Below are 25,463 nucleotides of genomic sequence, written 5' to 3' on the forward strand. Positions count from 1 at the left end.
CTCTGGTAGTCTCTCCCTGAACTGCCTGTGTGCTGAAGTGTTTTTAGAATTAGCCTATGTTATGCTGCTTCAGCGGCTTAACCTTAAGCTTGAATATATACATTAAAGTCAGTGACTCTCCCATATGTTTAAGTGCTTTGCTGGGTGATGACTTACATGTCAGCATAAAATTCTGTAAATATGCCTGAAGGATCAGCTTTAGTTATGACTTTCCACAGTGATAAAAAAGGTGAAACAAATACATTTCAACAAATCATGACTGAATCACGTAAAGGTCTAGTTGAAGGGTCCTGGACATTGGATCAGGTCCCCCCTGTATTGCTAGGCAGAATATGCTCCTTTCAGCAGCTCAGAAATCTCACTGTCAAGTTTAAATTTCAGTCCAGTATGTAAATTTGGGTGGGGTTTTTTTTCTGCAGTATCAAGCTATAAAGTATCCTTCTAAAAAATGAACATCACCTTCACCATGTAAATTGGAAGTACCGGTTTCAGTGCAGTGGAAGACTGGAAACATGCTCTATTTTGAAGATCACAGATGTGCTTTGTTCTCATGAGTAAATATTTTGGAATGTCATAGTGGAAAACCCTTCCAAATATTTTGTGTTCAGCAATTTTTGTCATTCTCAGCCTTACTATATTCCTTTTTTGTCTGTGTGGAATTTCATGCTTGCTAGTGTGTAATATGTTAATTTAAAATATTTAGCTTGCACAGCAGAGTATGCCAATGCCGTGCTTGAACTGAGCATAAAAACATGCAAAATACATGCCTCTTACTGAAGAGAGATTTAGCATGCTGTTTTCTTTTTAGATCATAGCTGAACTTAAGACAACCATTTCCTCTCTGACAGAGGAGAACAGCCGGCAGCAGCTTGCCGCAGAGCAGCAGCTCCAGGAAGTTGTACAAAAGTTTGAAGATAAGAAGCAGCAGCTGATTACAGATAATGACAGAGCAATCAAGGTAATCTGGGGATTTTAGTCACTGATGCTACTGGCTGTTTGCGGGCAATTAAAAGTTCTGCAGTGGGCAGATGAATGCAGGTACCGTTCCTGTTCACACAGCGCTCACTAATTCCATTCACTGGACCTTGACTTTGATGTAGCTGATGACTCAGGCTCCGTTTCCTCTAGTTGATCATATGCCTGCATAAAACATTTGGTTTTGGCGAGTCTAATCCATCCACTTCAGTCAAATTCTTGAAACTTTCCTGTTCTCTTTCTTTTAATATCGACTCAGATATTTTAGCGTATTTTCAAGACCTTTATAGAGTGCTTTCAGGGCTTGGGAAAAAAAGGTGAAAAATAGGAGAGCCAAGTTGCACCACCCCAGAGCCCGCAGGATGGCACGAGCTTTAGCTTGGTTTTCACAAGGCAATCTCACCTCTCATGTTTAAGGCTACAGTGAAGGAAGGTTCTTGGATTCCACTGAAAACAAAGTCGCAGCTAAATATGAGTGGAATAAAATATTTGTTACTTGTAACTTTTTTTCATTAGGTTTCTGCATATTCTGAATGTTTAGACTGTTCCTTGCTGCTTTGACACTCTGATTCAAAGCAGCTGCGAAGAATCCCACCTGCAGAAGCAAATAGAATTATTTTTTAGACTGTTTTCCTTTCAGAGTAGTAAAGGGCAAGGGAGGATATTTGAAACTCTGTAGTCTGCTAGGGTTGACAACCAAAACACTTCATTAAAAGTTGTATAGAAGAAGGAAATACCTTTTTTTTTTCCCTTTGTAAAGACATTTACTACTACCAAACAAAGAATTTGGTTGTTAAATCTAGAAACTAATGAAAAAATGAACTCCTACAGTTTTTCTAACTTCTTGTGCTAAAAAGAAACCATGGGAGTTTTTACATGTTGGAACTATCTGAGGTTTGGTTACGGTACAGCTAGTGTCCTCTACATCTGAATGATTTGCATAAGGAAATTAGGTTGACATTGCTATCTCATCATCTGCAGTGTTCCTTTTCTTTAATGATTTTTTTTTCCCCTCAAGGAAAATGTCTGTCTGTGTGTGTGTGTTGAGGAACAGAATTTTCTTTCTGATCGATCTTTAGTCTCTTCCATCAAAGGTATAACCACATAGGTGTTGCCTATAATCTGTTGTCCAAACTGAATCACTAGAGGTAGCTTTTATCATCACTGGGAAATGCAAAGAGTTAAATCACATTATTTTGTGGTACAGGTGGATTTTTGCCAGTCAGGAAAATGTGCTATTTGTAGTTCTCCACTTTTCCAGTGGCCATCTAGATATAGAGAATCCCTGTGACGGTGGAATAGTCTTCCATGTAGTCAGAAATATGCTGTAATTCAGCACTGATTGTGCATTATACCTTCTTCAGTTATATATTTGAAATACGTATTTTAGACCATTTACCAGCTTTTTTCTTGGCACGTGGTGCAAGTGCTACTGTTGAATTTATGGAGTCACCTAAACTAAATTACATTCGGTGGAAATAATTCAGCTGTTGGTAACAACAGTCTTGAACACTAATGTTGATAGGTTGTATGAAATTCTTCTCTGTGTAAATCTGTGTTCAGCTCTTATAAACTTAATTTTGACATTATTACCTCAAAATGTAATGAAATACATAAAAACCAAAGGGGGATTCTGCACGGGGTTTCTGAGCAGTGTCCCAAAGAGATTTTTGCACTGGTGCCGTGAGTATGTTTTGTAAGATTTGGTCAACTTGGGGAAGAAATTGCAAGAGCTGGTATGCTTGGAGTTCTTGGACTTCGTTTAGTATCATTAATACTGTACTTTTTTAAAAAAAACCTTCCTTTGAAACCACTCATTTAATGGAAATATACTGAAAGCCAGATACTCAAACAGAAAATTCTTAGGAAGGTAAACTGCTGTGTATGCTTCTGGAAACAGAAAGAGGTGTTTTTAGTATTTGATCACTTAGTATATTTAAGAAGCACACATACTTCTAGACGAGCATATGCAGAAATACTTTGGTTTTTATTAGCCTGGGAAAAAAAAAACGGTTTTGGTGAAAGTGGAATCCTAAATGTCCTAGAGATGGGGCAGAACATCTAACCTAGGGCAAGCTGAAGACCTTGAGGGCTGATTAAAGAAACATTCTAAAGACAAAGCTATTCTTAATATAGCATAAGCGTCGGAGAAGACTTAATATAATATAAACTATTGAAAAGACTATTGTAAAAAACCAGGCATTTGCTAAATATAACATTGATTTAAACTAACATTGAGGAACAGATTGCAATTTCCTTTATATGGTATTGGGTTGACTTCCTGTAAGACCTTCCAATTATTATTTCCTTTCAAAGGGAGAAATACATTTTTACAGAAACCGACTGGCTCTCAGAGAAGTTTTGGATTTAGTCAGTAAAGTGATATCCAGATGTGGATGCCATAATGCATGATTTTGATATTAATTAAAATTCCTGACTGTCTTTGCTAGCTAAAGATTTCTAAGTTGTTGTTATTCCACAATTGTATCTATCTCCCTAATAATTTTTTTATATTCTCTTAAACCTTAGTGAAAAAGAATGTATGAAACTTCTAAGAACATTTTGCTTCTTTTGAAAAGCTAAAAACCCAATCTGAGCAACCCTTGTTGGCTTCAGATGGCCTCAGTTTGGGTCCATTTGGGACAAATGCTTAAAGTACTTGGCATTCTGTATCATACAGTGACTTGTCTGGCCTAAGGGCAAGTCGAAGTTTGAGCCGTCGGAGTCATAAAATCAGGATAAAATTTTGGCTCATCACATTCCTTTCTTGTGGGTTATAACATAACCAGTTTGGATGCCATCGAGTTGCAATGTCTAATAGCAAAGACCTAAGAAGCCATGGTCTGACAAGGCGTTGAACAACTGACTCCTGTCGCTGCCTTTTCGCTGCTGTTGGGTTTGAGCCTGCTGGGATTACGACGGTGTTGACACAGAGGGTGAGCCCAAAAGCACAGCTTGCCATTCAGAGCTGCGTAGATATCTTTGCTTTGAACTTACCAGGACTTGAATTCTTTGGAGCAGAGTACAAGGACACTGCAATTGGCCTGGCATGGGGCAAATCCAGCAAAGCTTACCTGGTCTCTGTGCCATGTCTCTCCTGTAACAGGCTTACACTTCAAAGATCAGGAACCATTGGTTTAGGCCATAGGATTAGTTGAGAGCACAATTATATTAATGCCCTGCAGAAGCTGTGAAAAGCTGCTTAAATTGCCATGTCTGTTAACCCATGTGATGCTTTAGACCGGGATTTGGAAGGCACCTTCCAGTAAGGGTTTGGATGCTGAACTCTTGAGAATTCCTGTGCAGGAGCTGCGTTGGTCGTTGAAGTGTAGTGTAAACTTATTAAGGCTAAATTTAAGCTAGCTTTCTTGCACCCCGATAGCAATCTAGCCACAACAACGCAGGGCTCAATACAGTCAAATGGTCAGAGCATTTACCTAACGCTGCTGCGTTTGGCAGTGGTTACTGGCTGGACTCAGCGCTAACATAAAGCTGATTGCATTGTAGAGATACCTTGAGTTTATTTATTAAATCCCTGCCTTAGGTTTTTTTTTTATGAAATCCTTTTGGATTATGGGATTGAAAGCGCAAAACAGTTCCTGGGATTGGAACATTGGAACTCCAAAACATGTTCAGAGCATTTTAATGTAGAAGTTGATGGCCAAGTGGGGACTCCACATCAAAAAAACCTAGATTCTGGAAAGAAATGGATGATGGATAGCATGCAGTGACAAACCCACAACAAAAAAGGGAGAAAATGATGCTTTTTTGCCAGAGGAACCACATTTGTTGTTTGGCTCATATTACAGATTCTAGGATTCTGTTATATCCCCTGAATTAACACCAAAATTTCATTAGCAAAACATGGTTTGAAGATGACATATTTCAACACTTTGTGTGTCAGCCAGCTTATGATCAGATTAATTCTGTTAATAAAAAAGACTTAAAAGATTTCTAGGAAAGAATGTCATATAATGATGTTCCCCTTCATGTGAAAATTTTGAAACAGTTGTTTGTCTTTGTTATGTTTAAAAATGTTGAGAGGGAAAAAAATCAAAAGTATATTTTATAGCCATAGTGGAACAAAGGAGAAAACTTCTGCTTTTAAATTGGCTGGACCTATGTGGGCATTGACTATTCTCAACGGCATCATATATTTGTTAGATGCTGTCATATCTTGGAGCAAAAAGATAATTTCCTCTATGCAAAGGTTGGACTGAGGGTTTTACCAACACAGTGAAGTTTCTCAGTGCAACTATAACGGGATACTTACTCTGCTGTAGTTATGCTTGAGTCAGTCCTTGTGTGGGGTACTCTGTTTCTTTTTATTCTGGAATACTGTTTCCACACGGCTGGGTTTACAATGGTATCGCTCTATTTAGGCATGTCGTGCCAGCAAATTGCCCCATAAAGAGAGCGCGTGGTCACTTGGGCTTGGTGGCTGGAGCAGCCATGTGCCGCCCAGCCCTCCGGTGTGCCTGTGTCCTGCTGCGCCAGGGCCACGTGCCTGGCCGCGTGTCCTCCTTGTCTGATTGGCATAATCCCCCTCCCTTCTGTGTTTGGCTCCTGCTAAAAGTAAAACAAATTATTTTAAACCCCAGGATGTTTTAAAGCATTCAGAACATTTCTTTAAGAGCACCTCATACCTTTGTTTCCGGAAAAGTAGTTGTCAAAATATACTGATGGTACTTAAAAATGTCTCTAAAACGCAGCGTATCAGAACAACTGCGGTTTTAAAAATTTTGTGAACAAGCTAACTTTGCGTGTAGTTATATGTCATTATCAACTGTGTTTATTAGCAAATTCCACTTGTAATTGCAAATAATATTTTGTATTAAAAGAAAACGCACGTCAGAGCTATGGGAACATTAACTGAGTGACTGTAGTCCTGCAGAAGTATTTAGTCTATTGTCCTCAGAATACCTTTTGGAATACCACCACTGTACTCTGCAATAGCCGGTGCTGGGTTTAGTAAGAAATAAGTAATTCTAATTTGTTGGTTTAAAAGTCCCAAGCAAAGCTAACTCTCAGTGTTTTAGGTGTCCATATTAGTGCTTATTAAGGGAGGAGAGGCATCAGAGAGCTTACAACCTAAACTGACCTGCTCTGGAGTACAGAGGAGAAGCCTTTTTGGTCCTGTCTTACAAATGAGACACTGGAGGGTAGAGCCTTGACTTTGTCCAAGGTTTGTGGCAAAGATGGAAATGAACTCCGGACTCCTGAGCTCCGGATCCGTGCATCAGTCGGTGCATTGGCCCTTCTGCAAGAACAGTGTCAGGATCCAAACAGTAACAAAACCTTAGAGTGATTCTGGAAATGAGATCACCCAGTGTTAAAACCACATCTAACAAGTACATTGCAGTCTCGTCAGACCCTTTTGAGAAAGCTGGGCCAGTTTAGTTCTTTACCTTTTTGTTAAGGCTGCTGACAAGTTTCCAAGCCGTGGCAAATAAAAGGGGAGCAATTTACATGTTCAGCATTTTCTTTGTGTTTACAGCAGAAAGACTCTAATGACTGGTTGTTCAGAAGACTACGGGCATGTGTAACTGATAGCACTGAGGACATTAATTAGGAAAAAGAACCTGTAAGCTTAGTGTAAACTAAAAACGAAACCCTAAAACTTAGGGTAAAGTGAAGACATATTATTTTAAGACAATTATTTTGTTAAGTGAGTCTTGACTTGCTCTCCGCTCCAGCATGCATTGATGCAATCGGGTTAGCCGTTACAATCTAGACTACTGTTGAATAGCTGCGTTAGGAACTTTTGCTAATAAGATCCACATTATTTATAAGCTTTTTTTATACTTTATTGTATTTTTTTATTTAAACTTGGCTGAAGGTGTTTGGTTTTATTTTAGCTAACAGTGCCTGTAAAAAGGAGGTCAGCATTTCACTGGTGAAGCTGACACTGACTCATGTCTTATAAGACATCTGGTCAGAACGTGGATTACTGATTGTGATGGTTTGATGGCCACAGACATGCCAAATTCTGTCAGTCATTGAAGATCTTCAGAGATGTGTATGTCACAAAATTCGCCAGAGGGATCTCAAATCCATCTAATTGGTTTTGTGGCTAGGCATTATCATGGTAAACTATTTGGCATGGTGAAATAAAGGTTTTTAAGGGACCCTCTTTATGTTAAATACAGGGAGTCATTTTTCATGGATCTCTCTGTCGCTGACTTTAGTCTAATAACTCTGCAGTGTCTTTTATTAGCGGGGAATTACAAGGCACAAACATTTGTACCTTAGCATTGTAGAGCAGTCATTAAAATTTACCAGGCAAATAACATTATCTTGCTCATAATTTCCTATATTCTGTTTGATCAGCAGAGGAAATCATGTCTTCCAAAAGGATAGGTAAATGAAATCTGCAGGGCTTTTATGGTTTTGCTTTCCCTTTTACATGGGGTCCAAACTCTGAGGCACCTGTTTTTCACAGTCTTTGTTTATATGAATGCTAGTTTCACCCAAATCCAGTCTGTTAGAGAAATGAGGGTTAGCCCCGAGCTTATCGACTGTTGCTCATGCTCTGTCTCTTGATCCCATTCCATGGTTTTCTTTGGAAGGCTGTATTGACACAGTCATTATAAATGGTAATAAAAATAGACTTATTTTTGTGTTAAGGTTAAACAGTTGTTAATCACAGCTGAAACTCTGATTTTAAAAAGTCTTCTTTTCATAATCATATCTCTTTTTCTGTTGCCACAGAAATTATTTCATTGTCTGAAGCATAGTACCTTCTCTTCAAAATTACAGGGTTTCAGATGTTTGGCCAGTCAGGCAATGCGAGTGGCTGAGCATCTGTAAGTACTTTATAATATCTTTGACATGCTTTGTGAGACAAAGAATTGAGTCATCTTTTTTCTCCTGCAGCAAGCTTTGCACTCTGGCATTTTTTCTTGACTTTTCATGTCTCAACACATTGAAGAACTTAACATGGCCAACAGCAAAATCATACTTACAAGTTTTATAAAAGACTAGAACTAGTGCTTTCCTAGCCCTCCGAACTGCAGTCCAGTTTTATCCAGCAGGTTTACAAGTTTGTATTTTTACTTTTTCTTACATTATCATTGTTGTCCTCAGTATTTTGCTTTCCCTCCATAAGGCACTTTGCTGCATGAAGCCCTTTTTCTTCTGTTTTAGCCCTAGAAGGGATGCCACCTTACATCTACCAGTCTCCGAATTATGGATTAAAGATTCCATAAATGCATAACAAAATATAAAGTCTTATATAGCTAAGCTATCGGTTTCTTTTAATGAGGTGGTCTACACTAATTTTGCACTGGAAAAATAGTGAAAGGAGTTCAAAACAAACCATAAAATTCACTGCTTTTAACTGACAAGACAGGAGTAATAACACTGAATGGGGTCCTAGGTGATTAGAAAGGTACAGAGAAAACACTTTCATTGGTAAGTCTTAAGTAGTACTGACTTAAGCCTACACAGCTAATAAAGGCAGGCAATGTTTATGATACAAGAAAATGAAAATCAGCTTTTTTAAGGCTGCTGTGATGGTTACAGTGTTCTGTTGCGTTTCAAAGATGTTTTATCCTCCAAAGAGCACAGGGACTTTTATGTGGAGGAGAAAGTGGTGCTTAGAAAGACAGAGCTGGGGGGATACCCAGTAGTTAGGAGGCAGATTACCTGGGAGGAAGAGCCTGTGCTTAAAAGCCTGGGACTTCACTGGAGAGGGGAAAAAAAAAAGATAAAGATAAAAACAAGTGTCTAATGTACTCCAAACACAGGGCATCTGTAAAACAGTCTGTGCACAGGACTGTGTAGACTTTCCAAGGGCTGTTCTTTGTTCCAGTTCCAGTGAGTTCCTGGAACGCAGCCTCCTTCCCTGCTCCTGGAACAGCCTTGACTGCAGGGCTTCTCCAGCCGTGTAGGTGGAAACACAATATGTGTGAACTATATATTCAACCAACAAAAGATTGCTGGAGAAAACGACATCTTCAAAGCAAACCTTCCGTAGTCCACAAACATTTATTACTCTGTAGTAAAGATTTTTAAATCCTGGCACAGTAACACAACTGCAGGGTTTGGCAAATAGAGGTTTGGGGATATAGACCTGGTCTACTTATCAACATGTATTTCCCTCAGATATCTTTCTTATGGTGTGGCTGATCCCAGGACGAGCCGAAGTAGCACCAGATTGCATTGGCTGATTCCAGCATGCCTACACAATTTCCAGTATTTGTGTAAATATTTTTTTGCAAAACTGTATGTTCTAATATAGGTTGCTTTTGGTTTTTTACTAATTATGGTGCTGGCTGCTCCAGGGATATCAGCAGGAGAGAGTCACCGAGGATTTCAGCTTTATGCATTAAAATGCTCTTGCCAAAATTTGTGTTGACTTTAGAAATCTTCAGATTCCATTTAGAATTTTCTGCTGGCTCTCCACCTTTACATGTAACTGAATCTCAAGCAGATCAAATATCAGAGTGTTTTTTAAAAAATGACTGGCAAACACTTTTGAATGGCAGATCACACTGAAGTAGAAATATCTTTGCTAAACTTACCATTTTGATAATAGTTGGGCTTTTCTTAAGTGTAACAAGAGAACCTGGTGAATCTGATACCTGTACAGGGTAACTATTTACCAATATTTGAAGTCAGGGTATTAAAATCAGGTGGTCAGTAGAACTCTTAGAGTTTTTAGAAGGCATTGCCTTCATTTTCTCTAAATAGAGTGTTTTTTTCCATACAAAATGAAAATACCTATTGTCTCCTTAGCATTAAAGGATTAGTTATAAAGAACTACTAAAGGAAAGAAGCTAAAGCTGCCATATTTCTGCCACTTTCTTGCATCAGTGGAGTTGAGAATAAAGGAACTTTCCAAGTTTCAGTACTGTACTTGAAAAGGAAAAAAGTATGCAGCAACTTTTATCTGTGTATTCAGTAGATCAGATGGCAAACTCACCCAGACAGCCTAGCAGGGGAGCAGCTTCTGCTTTTCTCAGTCAGCCCTGAGTGGTGTGAAGCAGCACCAAGTACAACATCAAAAGATACAAATATGCATCGAGTGTGAAGTTTGGGTTTTTCAAAACATCTGTCTAATTAGCACAACTTATATATTTGTGAGTTTTAGCTCTGACTTCTCACAGTTTCATGCTCAGCAGAAGTGGCTTTTTCATCTAACAAATTTCTGTAGGAGGTTAAACCTACAAACACTGTCACCAAACCTGACCCTTCAGATCCTTGATATAAACCTATCCTGTTTCCTTCTAGCATCAATCGTCTTATTGTGCTCAGCAAGAAAATGTGAGATGTAGCTGTTAGCCAAATTTTTTCTATAAGAACAAGATCATTTTAATTGAATGTTATTATCAGCCAGTTCTTGTGGTTTGACATGGATTCAAAATGAAGCAGTTCATCTGCTTAAAGAATGCGTAGGCACTAATATAATAACCTCAGTAAGTTTTCGGATGCCTCCATCCTGAGGGAAATTGGTTTGACTTGCCCTTCAGTGGAAATTTTGTGTACTATTGGCAGCCAAAATAGCACTAGACTCCAGAAACAGAATAAAATTCTATTCCTGTATGTTGTACTTTGCTCCTTTTCCCATTGAAATTTGTATTGTAAACATCTTCAGTTAGGCCCAATTCGCCTTGTTGCCTTGCAGTTCAAGGAAACTCCCTCTGTGTGTTCATATAGTACACGTGTATACAAGAAGGTGAAAAACTAAGTTTTATTGAAAATATACATTATTCTCTGAGCATTTTGCACATGGATTCTGCACTTAATATGCCTACTCAATCTTGCACTGGAATTTGGGATGCCTTCCCTAGGAATGGTTTATTGGTGCTTCATGTGCCACCTACACTGTGTTGATTCTCTTCACTGATGAACAGGATATGTTATACTCAGTGTTTTATTTGTTGATCCTTGAAAACATGCATGAAGACGGCTGGGGACTTGAGGCTGAAGCTCACAGGGAACCTCAAGGCTGAAGCTTTCTCTTAAGCTCTTCTGTGCAGGCATCGATAGTTTTGTATCTTTGGCCTCCTCAGAAAGCCCAAGGTCCTCCAGTGAGGAGGCTGTTGTACAGAGCAAAAAGGGTTCACCTGTTTTCTTCTTCAGGGGTCCGTCTATTAAATTTATTCTTAGGAAACTGAAATAAGTGTTGCCTACAGCATAAAATTTAGGACTGTAAATGAGCTTCTTGGCAACGTCCCCTTTGAAACTGCCAGATAATCGAGGACTGGAAGAGCAGTAAAGCAGAGATTAGTCAAGCACAACAAAAGCCTTGCTCCTCTGACACAACCACTTTTTAACTTCTTCTGTTATTAAAACCTTCTCTGCTTATTTTTAGTTCAAGCTTTCACAGCACTGAAGTCAATAACTTCAATTGAGTCAATATGTTAACAATTATGAAAGCAAATCCTTCAGCGGTGATGCACATTCATGTATGAATCTAACCCCTGATTCAACACAGTTATCTGCAGTAGTGGTGAAGATACCTGTTGGAACTGCCTTCGCTGGCTTGGCCAAGCAACCAGGAGACCCAAAATTTGTATTTCTAATGTTGAATATGTCTCCTGCATTTGGCACTTCAGTGAAAACCCCAGATTGCCAATTATGAAGAACTCATTAACATCTGCTGAAGTTCAAAGCAAAAAGGCCAGTACCTCGCAGGTCAGGGCAGCTCTTTTAATGGTTCCTGCTTTGCCTCCAGCAGCAGCTCATCTCCAGAACCTGTTTATTTTTCTGCCAGGACTGTTGGCAGGTGAATAGAGTCACATTGGATCACCTCACGAGTATTTTAATGCTGGAAACCTCTGCCCTGAATATGCCATTTTCCTGGCCTAGCATGGCATGAGATCATGGGTTTCAAACCTGTCCACGTTGGCCTTAGAAGACAAACATGCAATGCCCCATTCACTTCCTTTTTGAGATCTGCCGTAAAGTCACAGCTTAGGTTTGCGCTGGGGTTTGTTCTCCTACAGGTGGGACCATTGCAAAGGAGTAACTCTTGCTGTGTGGGGAGGAAGGAGAGCATCACTCAATCATGTCCTGAAAACAACTCGGATCATTTGTGAAACAAAAATGAATGAATGGAAGTTCTTCTAGAACCGGACCAGGAGAAAACAAAACAGTCCCTTTTCCTTGGAAATAATTAGTTAGGTCGTGTCAGCACCAAAGCTTCGTGCAGATACACTGTGATTTAGGAAAGCACAGCATTTGCCCTCTTGCCAAATGGGCAGCAGTGCTAGTCCAGAATTTATCCGGGCTCCTGAGACTCACTGTCTCTGGAGTGCAACATTTTAATTTCAATAGAAGGTCATACTAGCTCTCTAGAGCTAGAACTGTGGAAAAGATGTTAAAGCCCAAAGTGCTGTAATGGTTTTCCCTTGTATTTTTTACATGACTGCTCAGGGACTGCCATGGGTACCCATATGTGGAACGCCAGTCCAGCTTGGCCCTTTCATTCCTGTTGCCAGTGTGACTCCCTTCTCAGCCAGCATCCGCCCTTCCACCACCAGGATCCGACTTGGAAGAGACACGGGAAGAGGATGTGCGTGTTCAGGGAGGGATGATGCCTGCAGGCGAGTGTCCGATCCGTTGCGCTCTCCGTGCTGCTGTGCTCTCCAAGTTAGTTATGTAAGAGAGGGTGAAAGTACAAACTAAACATGAAAAGTGAGTTTGTTTGCTTACTGAGAAGCTTGGGAGTGGCAGAACGAAACTGTATAAATAAAAATTCAGTCTACCAAATGTTAGATACCTGCAGGAGCACCTGCACAATTGGACCAAACCAGGACTCCGCAGGCAGCTTGCAGGAAAAATCTAAGGCATGTATTGGCTATGACTGTATTCAAATTCCTTATATTTTTTCCCTAATGTTAATATCATCCATATCCTTTACAGTGTTGCATTTGTAATTCAGCAAGGTAAAACAGCGATTACTGAAGACTATACAACAATTTGAATCATATCAGTGGATTTTAATTGTCTGCGTACCTGGAAACACCTTTGACCACAGCTGTGCTCTGAGCTCCAAGGAGCAACTCATACCTGATGTGTTGTTTTCTTCCTCCTACCAGAATAACACATACCTTCTACTTACACTTGTGTGAATCCAAAAAGCAAGGAGGACACCGGGAAATGTGAAGTGGTTGATGGGCAAAGAATACAGTGAGGTCTTTGCCATCACTGTTAACATTTATACTTGCCATAAGCATTTACATGCTGCTTTTTCCTTTCTACTGTCCTCTACCAGGTCTCCGCTCCATCCTGAATCATATGGAAATGTGCATTTGCAAGTCAAGTTTGGCATTGCTGTGGACTCATTTGCTAGCACCTGTCTCTAATGATCCAGCCTTCGTGGCGTATGTGAGAAGGCTGATGTCCCTTCTCTCTCTTTAACTTGCTGTTTGCGAAACCTGCCTCTGCAGAGGACAAGCTTATTTGTGCTTCCTTATCAGATCCTGAAACAAAATCAAGATTTATGCAACTTTAACAATACTGGAATTCTTAGTTCTTTGACACTGCACTATATATTGTTTTTCCTGCAGTTTATGTCTCATTTGTGATAAGGAAAAGTTTTTGAGTGTGCATAAAGTAGCTGGAAAGCTCTGCTCTTTGTGCTGCACAGGTCTAATGAGAGACGTTAGTGTGTAGCTGCACAAATGAGAAACCGGTGGTGCTTTAGAACTTGATCTGTTTTCTGTTATTTTTAATGCTTTTGCATTTTAAAAATGTCATCCATATAAGAATATTTGGAACTACTTACATATAAAAAAAGTAAGAGAAAATGAAAAGAGCCTGCCTTGCTTTTAGATGTGCCAAACAGGTTTGGCAGTCATTTGCTTAGCATTGATCAAGCGCTGCTCAGCCGGTCAAACCCTCGTAGCATTTTCTACCTGTGCAGAAACATTCGCACCAAGCCTTTCTGAAGTCAGAAGATGCCGGCTGGGTTATTTTTCTTGTTCAGACCATTTTGGATGATTTGACACTTGTCATTCAAAAGCTTGAAAATCCTGTAGAAAATAAACCGCAAAGATTGTTTTGGCTCAAGGAAAACAGAAGTGGCTGTGCTGGGTCAGACTGGAGTCCTGCTGGCTCCATTTTCTGGGACGTGGTGTCTGGTAACAGATGCCCAGGAAAGAGTATAAGAACAGGCTGAAGGTTTAGGGACACTTCTTCCATATACTGTCATCACTCACGATGGTCTGAGGCAAAACATCACCCACTGTATGGTTTCTGGGATTGGTGTACCTGTTGGGAGTATTTTAACTGGCTTGACATCACCCTGTGGGAGCTTCTTAGAAGAAAAAGCAGAGGGATATCTTGGGGATGCTGGTGAGGTTCACAAGTAACTCAACAAAAACTTCTGCGGTGTGGCACTGAGGTCCTCTCCTGTCTGCATTTTCACGTAAGGCTTTTCTGCCATAGCAGAAAGATGCACTAACTGAATTAGCACCGTCTTTCAGCCACCATTCAGTCAAAAAAGACCAAAAAAATATCAAAACTCCATTGAAATCAGATCTGCTTTGTCACAACTGTGATAAGAGCTCTCGACATTCCACAGAACTGTATCTGAGAGACAGCAATAGCGTTGGCAATCGTTTTTCTCCTTCTCATCCTCTTCCTAGTTTACCTGTATGTAAATTACACCTAATTTATTACCTGTATTGGTGAAATTATCAGCGTCAAAAGATCAAATGTAGGACATCTGTTTTAAGTGCAGCCAAGCAGTTTCCTGTTGCAGTGATGCTCCTGTCAGGGGTCTCTACTGGGCAGTTCTCAGCCTGATCTTACCAGGGCTGGCTTGGAGGGGCACAGACCTGCTGGAAGTTTGCAGACCAAGATCATCCAACATGCATCGGTACTCAGCTATGCAACCAGTGTGGCTTTTAAGGGAAGCACGGCCAATAAATTTAAGCTAAACAAATGCTTAATTTTTTTATTGATGATTCCAGTTTAGCAAAAAAGATTACTTTAGAGCTAAAGAAATAGGGTGGTGGGTACTAGAAATAAGTTATGCAGGAATTAGAGTAAAATGTTTTGAACAGTAAGCTAGCAGAAATATTTCAATAGGAGCCTGATACTGTTCTTTGCTACGTGTGTACATGTCTATTTAAAATATTCTATACTAGTATTCTAGAGCTCTAAAATGGAAAGAAAAACTTCTGAAGAGGCTGAAATATATCCTACCCATGTCTAATTTTGAAAAAAATATGAACTTAAAGGATTTTAGAAATGTTTAGAAACATTGGCATTATGACAGCAACTATCTCTGTCATAACGTCATATGATTAACTAGATCAGAAACATTCTGGGACGTTCTGATCAGTTATGTTAATGTGTCTTTTAAAAAGTATAAAGGCAATGCTCTATAAAATAGATACTTGAAAAACAGTTTTCATTTTCCTCAGGCTAGTGAGATTAGAGTTTCGTAATCTGTTTGACCAGCTGCAGAGGACGTTCTTTTTCATTTTTTCTTTTTAAGTAAATGAGCTTCATCTCAACATGATTAAAAAAAAAGAAGGAATCAAGCTTCAAAAATGCTCCGTGTTCACACATACTCTTAAATGGGAGCAAATGCATTATCATGTCTTGTTGCAAATGTAATTGGGTTGGAGGTCATGAAAGACTTTGAATAAAAGAATTTCCAAGTTTCCAAGTGTGCGTCCACCCCATCAAGAATCATCCCTTTTTTGGCTTACAGACATAATTTCAGAAGATACTACTTTACTGTCTCACATCCTGCATGTACTGAGTGTGCAGGCACTGTTGAGTCAAGCTCACGCTTGTTCAGTTCAAAAAGCAGCGGTTTGCCTTGCGAGTTAGTGTTGTTGATTAAGGTTACTTTGAAAGGTATAAAGGCATTATTAGATTTCTTTTTTTGTGTGTGTGTATAAGAGAATGTGTGTTATTTTATCTAATGGGGAGAATTCCAGCAATATTGGGCAGTCTGCTAGTTCGTTGCACAAAATTAATAGCTTTTCTTTTGTTCTTACTGGGAATCAGATTAGCCCATTGACTAGAAATATCTATCTGACCCTTTCATATTTACTTTTTAAAAGAGCATAGCAACATGAGATGTTTTGTAAAGCCTGTTAGAAATGTTTATATTTCCAGGTCTTCATGCATCTGTGACAAGGAATGCATTTTAAGGAGACATTTGTAGAGCACCAGGGGTCTACTGGAACCGCTGGTCTGTCTCCAGGTGTAAAGTTTCTGAACACCCACTTAAAGTGGCAGTTTGGTGATAAACTTAGTTGGGAACGAAGCCCCCAGCGGTGAGAAGATTGCCTTGTTCAGCAAGCGATTGATAAATATGCTTTATCATGAATCAGATGTTCTCTAAATCATCGCAGGAAGTTCTGCTCGAACCCCTGATGTTTGTTTTTGTAGAGCTGTTGGTAAGAATACAGCAAGCAGCAAAACCAGATGTTTTACTAGTTAATTTATATTCACAATAGCAGTTTTTCACTAGCACGGCATATCCATTGATGCAACGTTTTAGACGTTCTTACGACCTAGCATCAAAAATTCAAGAAGTTGTCTGAAAACGCTGAAGCCAAGATCAGGTCTTCACAGGAAACCTGCTCTGAGAACAGCAGAGTCCTTGCTGTTCCCTTTGATTGCAGAGTGTTTAATAAAAAACAAATTAGGAAATGAAAATTGTCTCGTGGATCAATCAGGCACAGCAGTTACGCCTGTTCAGCATTATCTGTCAGACATTAACCTGATTGGGAATGTTTTATTTCGTATAATAGTCTCAAAATCAGACTGAAAGGTTGACTTAAAAAATACCTGATGTATTTTGTGTGTGCTCTGAAGCTGATAACAAACTCTGCAGTTCAAGTTTTAATAACCAGGGGGGAGCTAAGAAACTTCAAAAGGTTTGTGATAAATGTTTTTGACAATGCGTCAGCTGAACATTAGGCAGAATCTCGGTAAATCCTCTCATAAGTGGTTTAAAATGGAGTTTTGAACTTTTCCTTCATAAGTGTATGCTTAAGATGTCATGGTATCTTTGGGTTTAAAAGATTCATTTTATCTGGTATATGTGAGCCATTGGTGTTTCTGTCTGCACCTCTGAGAGTGAAAGGGGGGAAAAGTTCAGCAGTTTTCTCCTTTTGGCAACCTCTGCCCCTGCTCTTGACCATGAAGCTCGTGGGGGCTGGAGAAAAGGAAAAGCCAGTTTTAAAGCATACTAACAAAATACTCCAGGTAAATATAGTAAATCTTCCGAGCTGACAAGCTTTCCGAATGACTTCATCGCGACAACCCTAAAATGTCCTGGTAATAGACAAAGCAATGTTTGCACATGGCAGCTGCTTGTTGGCTTTTGTGGTTCATTGAGAAAAGCAGATGAAAGCAAGTTTATTACTGCTCTTTGAACCTTGTCTCCCTCCCCCTCCTCTATCACCTGAGCCACTAAAACCAAAGCAAAACCAATTCCTTCCTTGGCTCCCCCTGAAAAAAATGCCTAACTTTACAGTTTATACTGCTGTTTTCTTTGAATTTTTATCTTAGCAGGACTTGCTCTGACTTACGGCATCCTTTGTGTTTCAAAAGAATGGAGTTTATAGTGCCATGCAGTGGAGCCCTGAGTCAGCAGAATGCTTAGGCCCTTGCCTAATTTTAAACCTACAAATAGCTGTGCTGGTGCTGTCAAGGTGTTTTAGAGATACGTGGTTAAAGGCTTGGCGGAAATATGGTCCTAAAACTTTGGTCAGCTCCACCAGATATTTACAGAAAATGCCAAAAACACACCAATATTTTATAGGAGCAAAGCAGGAAAAAACATGCATGTTGACAATCCTAACAGTGCTCAGGGAATCTCCAAAAGACACCAATCCAGATGAAGGCTGATGTGAAATAGCGTTAAAGGACTGCTCAGGAACTAATGCTGATGATCCACTCAGGAGCCAAAGCGTATAATATGCTGCCAGTCAGACTCTTGCCTGTGAATTGTGAAAAATGAAAATAGTGGAGCATTAGAGCCTACCACACCGTTTGCTTATATGTTTCTTTTATGTAAGTGACCTGCTTTCAAATTTTTTCACTACTACTAGAGGGACTTAATTTTGTTCCTAGTCAAATTATTCCCTTCCTGAACCCCTTTCGTTCTTGCCACACTCCCTCAGGGGAAGAAATTCTTGTACTTCACAACGGCATCTCCTACTGGCAAATCTCAGAAGCAATATAGACCAGCCCAAAAAAGACCTGCTTGACTTGCTTGAGTGGGCAAAGCCCACAGCTCGGGTGGTTTTGCAAGATCTCCACTCCCATTTTGAAATGTCAGCAAAGTGGGTCAGACTTCCAAATGTGCCCAGTAAACGGGAGTTCAAGTTATTTCAAGTGGGAGTTGATTAATTCTGTGCCTTTGAAAATTACCCCTTTTCTCTGATTCCTGACTGCAGAAACCTTCTTTTCATGGCGATAGCAGAAAATGGGCAACCAGCTCTTTTAGGGACACATTTTAAAAGGTGTTACCAGTTGCATTTTCATTGCATGTTGTAATGTCCATGTTGTTCACGTCCACTATTCATGAGATAGTGTTCAGTGGTTAAAATCCTATATTAGGCTAAAAGATTCCCAAATTTGCCGTTCTGTCATTGCGTAGTAGGACACCGTGAAGATTGGTCTTTGAGGACTTCTCTCTTCCCCCAGCCATAAATAGCAGTTAGCAACTTCACCCAGGCAAATAAGTAGAACTGATGGTAAAAAGCTAGGAGGACAGCGGAAGGGAGGCGTTTGAGAGATGTAAAATATTGCTTAAGGTGTTTTAGTTTTTGTTCCTGATGACCAATAAAGCATAAATTTTCTGTACAGTCATAATAGTAATTGTAACGTTACCTAAAGGATGGAAGAACAATTTGTGTTATTAAAAGACATGACTATTTTCAGTATAAAATAATAGAGAGATTTTCTTTTCTGTTGAAGTAATGTTGGACCCTGTGTATAGGTTGTGGAGAACTTTGTTTGCAAAAACAAAGCTATTGTTTTAACAAAAACCACAGAAATTTTGCCTTTCATATTGAATCAGTAGCATAATGAGTAGTGGAGCAATAGTTCAACATCAAAGGAGACTTCTTGGATATATAGTGTGTTGCAACAACAGCGAAAAAGTTCCCACCAGAAAGGAATTTTGCCATATGTGAACAGCAAACATATGTATTAGGTTAAAACCATAAGATTTCCTTTGCTTTACACCAAAAACGAGAGAACTTAAGTACAGAGGTTTTCAAACAGTCGTGTGCTGGAGCGCGGCACAGAGAACAAGCAGTGCCCGAGGTTCGGAGCAGCGTCAGTGGACAAAAGCTCTATGAAAACCCAGAAAGCATTGAGGATGCACCATCAATTTGGCTCAAACATCAGTATTTCACTTTTTAAAAATATACTTGTTTTGCTGACTCATTGCATTACATCAGTTATCTTCATAGATATATTTTCCCAATTTATTTATAGTAGTAATAAACCCAAATTTACTTATCGCCATAAAATATTTTAGCAAAAATAATGATTATTTTAAAAATACTGAGGTTGATTTTGATGGGATACTTGGCCTGCTTCCTTTGAATAGTTGCATTTGACTCTAGATTTTGAGACCACCTAGTGTAAAGAAGTTTTTGCCCAGACAGCCCATGCTTCCAGCTTCGTCGAGAGATAAAGGTACTCAAAACTGAGCATTTTAATGACAGAATTTTAAAACGTCTCCATATATATTTCTGGAACAACATTTGCTTTAATTTTTGTTAACATTCACATAGATTTGCTTTAAAGTTCCATAGCTAGGTTTTCTTCTCATGAGCGGGGAGAGAAAACACATCAATGGATGTCATTTGAATTTAGAAGGCACTTAAAGAGGGGCCTGTATTCAGAATTATTGTTGGCACATGTTTTGAGGATGTGAAGTGGAAGCCTTTTTCTGTGGGCATTAGTAAGGAGATAATTAAAACTAGAGTAGGTAATTATAGTAGCTTTTATTACTGCATCTTTCATTAACTAATTATATTAATTTGGTAATGTTTGAAAAATTGTTTGAAGAAGAAAAGTGCTAACTATTACTACCTTTAGCTGTAGCATTACTCTGCACTGGTCATAAATATTGAGGTCTTTCCTTGATACAGATGCACATCCCTGTGTGCAGAGTTGCTAGTACAGCGATAAGAATTACATGTGTATATCAAAAAATGGCTCTGCCGTTCTCTGGCATAATCTGATCAGGACGAGCAGTGACTTTCCTGCTGACACTTTTTGTTCCAAAGTGAAAATACTTGGGTACTTAACAGTTTTTAGAAGATTTTCCTTTCCTTGTAAGTGTTGCATATTTATTCAACGCTCAGTACCAGAGAGATAAATCATTGTGATCCCAGACTTGCCACTGAGGTGATGGGAGCAGGAATCAAGCCCTGTCTATTCTCAGAAACACACCAAAAGTAGGAAATTACTTCTGGTTGAGGAAGCAAAGCATCAAACCTTCATAAATACAGTGTCCTCACAGTGATAATCAATACCAAGTAACTAAAAATGATTTCTGTTTATGTAATTCTTCATGAACTGAATTATCTTTCAGGGAATCAAACCCTTTTTTTTTTTTAAATATCTTGTGGGTAAAGCATAATCAAATCAGTTTTTATATATTAAACACTAAATCCTTCACATATTCCTATTTCATACTTGCTCCTGTGATTCTTAGAGCTCTTTCTCTTACCAGCTTTTAGCTGATTTAGATTAAGCCCTGTAACTAATGCCAAAAATTTATTCCTGCCTTGAAAAGGGATTTTGTAATGCTGGCATCGTACCTTTTTGTCTCTCTGTGGCTCCTTGTCAAAACAATGCGCTTTACAAGTTGGGTTTTTTTTAAAAAACACAACCCTCTCTCGCAGCCCCAGCCTGGCACCCAGAAGTGAGGCTGGATTCCTCCAGCCTCGTGCATCAACCCAACCTCTCTGCGAGCCGCGCGGGCCAGGCTCCGCACTACCTCCGCATGTGCTGCTCTGCTGCCTCCTAAGTGCTCCAACTTATCATCAGCAGAGATGGGTTTGAAATGAACTTCATTAAACATTTTGCTGGTGATAATCAAGCCACAATAGAATAATAGGAAAAAACCGAAGTGCCTACCCAGCAATGCAGCTCAGACGTCCCTTTCTCCTTTCATATCAGCCAGGACCCAAGCGTTTCATGTATCACGGCGACAGTGACGGACTCGCCCACCAGCTCCGCCTGAGGTCCCAAAATCTGACCGTAACATTTCAGTGGCGTAGTCTCAAAGCCATTACTTCTGCCTTCCATCCTTCTCGTGTGTCTCAGTGTTGTACGCGACCAAAACATTTACAATATGATTTTATTTTAGGATCCTTTCCATTTTTATAAATAAATCAAATGAATGTTCCTTTTATACAGCTGTAATTCACCCACATTGTTGCAGTAGAGCTTATTATCTCATTTACATTTTTAAGTGCTTTTCAAAGTGTAGGATATCTGGGCTGGAAAGCAAAACATTTCATTTCTTTGTTCTCAGGCCAACACAAAGCCCTTCCAAGGTCAGGTATGGTGTAGACTTTCAACAGCAAACATGTTTACATGGCATTTGAAAGCCGGTTTAACTGAAAAAAAAAAAAATACTGACTTTATAACAGTGATGTAAGTCAAATTAGCAAAGCTGAGGGACGGGGATTAATTCTGTACCTGGAAAAATTTAACTAAGTTAGGCTTCGTTTTCCATTCAGAGAAAAAAAACCCTCTGACACTTAAAAAATGGCCTATTTTTTTAAATTTTTTATCCCTTTTTCTTCATCTCAGCAGTTATTAAACATAAGCTCTGTTAGTCTTTGGGCAAAATCTGACACTTTGAAGCCGTAGAATAAAAACTGCGTTTCTAAACAAAACAAAACAAAACAAGGCCCATTGTTTAATTTTACAAAAGAGGTGTTCTGTGCTGTACCTGGGGTAAGTCATCTGCTGGTTTTAAGAGTGTTCTACGTGACAAAAGCTTCTCTGTGAGATACAAAAGAAGATTTGAGGGTACTGGGTAGCTTCAGAAACAGCTATCAGCATTCAGGCTCTGGCCACTGCATATGAAGCTTTTTGACAATAGAGAGAATTTTCAGTGTGATCTTCAAAAAGGCGCATTATTCATGACACCCATCATGATTCCTCCTAGAAAATTAAAATCACGGGCAACAAACTTGCTTACTTCTAATTACTATTTTCAGAGCTAATCGTATGCAGGAATCTACAGCAACCGTGAGATTCTGATGTTACTTTTTTTGTTGGCATGGCTTTGATCAAATACTGATCTTTTGGTTCTACTTTTTTTGTCCTTGTGCTGATGGAAAAGCTGAAATACCCAAATGAACATTAATTACTCATGGAACGTCCTTTATGCACCAAACTAGATTCTACAAAGTGACCGGTAGGAGAGCTGGTATGCAACGCAGCAATAGTCCAAAAATGGTCAAGTTAGAGGTATTCACGACTGATCAAAGGAGTTAGTCTTTTTTCCTGCCATCCCAATAAAAAACGTACCGACAGCCAGTGATGATGCGATTGGAAATGTCTGTAAACTCATACAGTGTATTCTGGTTTGGACAATTGGCGAATGGATAATTATAAGACTTGATACTTTGCTACACTGATATGCTAGAGTGAAAATACCTTATTTCTAAATTGTCCTTGTTTAAGGCCTTCTCTGCACTCAGAATGAAACAAAATACGCGTGCTCCACGCCAGCAAACGCTACCTAGAGTAGGTAGACCTAACAAAGACTGTGTTATCTGAATTTCCCAAATTAAATTACTTTACGATGCATTGCAAACCCTCAGATTTAAAGGAACCTCTCATTTCATGCTCAGCAAAATATGTATGTTTGTTGTAAATAAGAAAAGTAAAATGGAGAAATTAAGGAAGGAAGCAGCAGCACGCCAGTTCTCCTCTTTGCCACCATGTGGTTGCTGTCTTTACCAGGAACAACTGGGGATCCTGTTTTGTGTTCAGTGCTTGCAGATGTGTTTGATGGAGTGTGATATAAATCCATTCTCTGAGACAAATATGTGCACATATATACACACACATTCGTACGTATTCATGCTATCTCTTGACCATCTTCGAAGTCCTGTGAAAGAATGAAACTAGCTCTTGAGCACAAGGAGGGAGTCTGGGCAGGACAGCTGATGGGCAGCGAGGTTTCCTCCCTCCTTATTTTTCACCATGCCGGGCTATTTGGAGTTTGTCAGCTGATCACACGGGTCATACTTTGTAGTTTATCCAAAACCTGCTCTGCGAACGTTCCTGACAGTCGTCCCGTACTGGTTATGCCTGGACACTTTGGAGTTATGGCAGGACTGTTGTCAAATGGGTCTTTGGTGATCTTTCTGGTACATGGAATGGCCTTGCTCCATGTTACGTTTCTACATTGCATGACTTGAACATCTTAGTTTTTAAATCAAAGTTTGCTTGTTTGTATTTTACCTTACAAAATTAGGTGTACAAAAAGAAAAAAAAACCCTACAATTCACACATATATTTCATTATATTAATGCAAATTCCCGGTACTGCAAGACTTGTTGCGTACCAAAGACCGGTTATATATTCAAAGCCTGGATTTCAGATTCTCTCAGAAACGGTGATAGCATAAAAGTCCCTGGGCAGATTTGAAGTTCATGCTTGGGTCTGGTTAAATTATTTGGCATCAGAACATGTAATAGTCTTATAGCTATAAGACTTTAAAGTTAATGCCTGGCATCACTTCAAAACAACGTGCAAGATCTATCATAAGTAGTCCTCTTATCTTATCTGAATAGCAATTTTATCCTGTAAATGATTTGAGAGTACAGTATTTCAGTGCTGTGGAAGAGAGCAAGGGTTTTTTTTCTGTTAAATCTTTGCACTGTGAGTACTTTTACTGATCCTGGTTTGTGTACGGGTATTCTACTTGGAGGAAGCAAATGTTAACCATATCGCATGTGCTGCAAAGCGCGCTGAGAGTCCTTGGACTCGCTGGTCTCTCCTTCCCCGGGTGTTCTGCAGAAGGTCTCTGTGCAGCTCAACTTTTCAAAAAGCAACACTGGAGGCACCTTTGGTGTCATTTGTAGTGTAGCCCCGGTGCGAGTCCCTTCCCAGGTCCAGTCTTGACTCAGCGCCAGGCTTTTCAGCTGATGGGTAGCAATGCCCTGGTTTCCTGGCATACAAAAGATAACTCAAAATATTGCCTTTCTGCTGCCACAGCCGCCTCTGCGTGATGTCAATCTAACATCCACATTGTGCACTTTGCTTCAAGTCAGCACTTGCAGTTAACAATGCCTTTATTCAAGCTGACAGCATAACTAAGCTTTCAGTAAATGTGTAAGTAAATGTTAAGTGTGTATTCAAACATTCAACAATGACTAGGAAACTTTAAAAAAAAATCTTTGAAACTTTCTATTGTTTGTTTGGTGCGTATCTGTTAGAAATAACATAGACTATCAGTTCCTTGGGGCATGACTGTTCTTTTGTTAAGCGTATAACAAAAAGATCAAGGCTCTGAGGCACTGCCGTAATAAAAATAAATATATAAGAAGAACAATAATGACAAAATAAATTTGTCGATGCGTTTTATGAGCTTGGTTTAGAAGTGATTATTTCTGAACTAAATAAAGACTGGATAACTGTGGTAAAGTGACATGATGATAATATTCCTTTTATTTATTGCCATTTACACTTCATTTGTAGATCACATGCTAGACTTTACTACGGGGTGGGAGGGGAGCCCCTCATCTCAGCGAGCATCCCGTTTCGATAATATGGAATGCATTTTCACTGCAAATTCCAGACGTGATTTTCCAGAGAGAAGATTATTCTTCTGGCTTAAAGGAAAAGCTGTTGGTACACTGCAAAGGTGTTCCTAGGAAGCACAGGGTGTACAAATAAGATGATAACAAAAATCTGAGATGTTTGCAATCACGAATGCAAATGCAGTGCTACGTTCCCATTTCCCTCTCAATCTTTGAGGATATTTATTACACTTTTAGTATGAATACTTGTAGCCTATAATGAGATAGAACTGCTAAGATCGAACTACTCCTCTTCAATCAGTGGTCCTACCTGTGCAGAATAACTTGATAAAGGTGGCCGAACTGGGTCTGTCACGTCCTGGCAGCTATCACGTGCAGCTGGAAGCAGCTGTGGCTGATGAGCTGTACTGATACTGCACTGTTTTCTTAATCAGCTCATTGAACAATATTACCTATAAGTTTTTCTGCCATCCTGTGTTTCTCACATGTGTTTTGCCCCTGTTGGTGTTGTTTCAGGTCTTGCAAGATGAAGTGGAAAGTTACCGCATTCAGGCACGGACTGCAGAGAAGAAGCTGCAACGCAGGGAGCTGGAGACCCACGAGCAGGTACCAGTTGTTGTCCCCCCCAGTCCTCTTCCCCTGGGCAAGAAGGTTCGATGTTGAAAAATAATATCTTGCTTCAAAGCAAAAGCACATATTTTCCTGCAAAATTTTCCGCTGGCTTTCTTTTTTGGTTTTTTTTTGGTAATAAAA

At 39.5% G+C, this 25,463-nt stretch overlaps 1 protein-coding gene across 8 annotated transcripts in view; it reads left to right on the forward strand.

Moving 5' to 3' along the window:
- The window catches only part of CEP112 (centrosomal protein 112), a 173,201-nt gene that overhangs the window by 129,893 nt on the left and 17,845 nt on the right, over nt 1–25,463 (forward strand). For 5 of the 8 annotated variants that reach the window (XM_064467132.1, XM_064467135.1, XM_064467134.1 and 2 more), the window contains 2 exons: nt 809–958; nt 25,227–25,316. In XM_064467132.1, coding sequence (XP_064323202.1) covers nt 809–958; nt 25,227–25,316 — 240 coding nt within the window. Of the gene's footprint in view, nt 1–808; nt 959–13,198; nt 16,650–25,226; nt 25,317–25,463 lie in introns of those variants that run through there. The other 3 variants (XM_064467138.1, XM_064467137.1, XM_064467139.1) reach the window with 3 other exon arrangements.

The sequence above is a fragment of the Phalacrocorax carbo genome, chromosome 16, assembly GCF_963921805.1.
Source record: "Phalacrocorax carbo chromosome 16, bPhaCar2.1, whole genome shotgun sequence".
NCBI classification, from domain to species: Eukaryota; Metazoa; Chordata; class Aves; order Suliformes; family Phalacrocoracidae; genus Phalacrocorax; species Phalacrocorax carbo.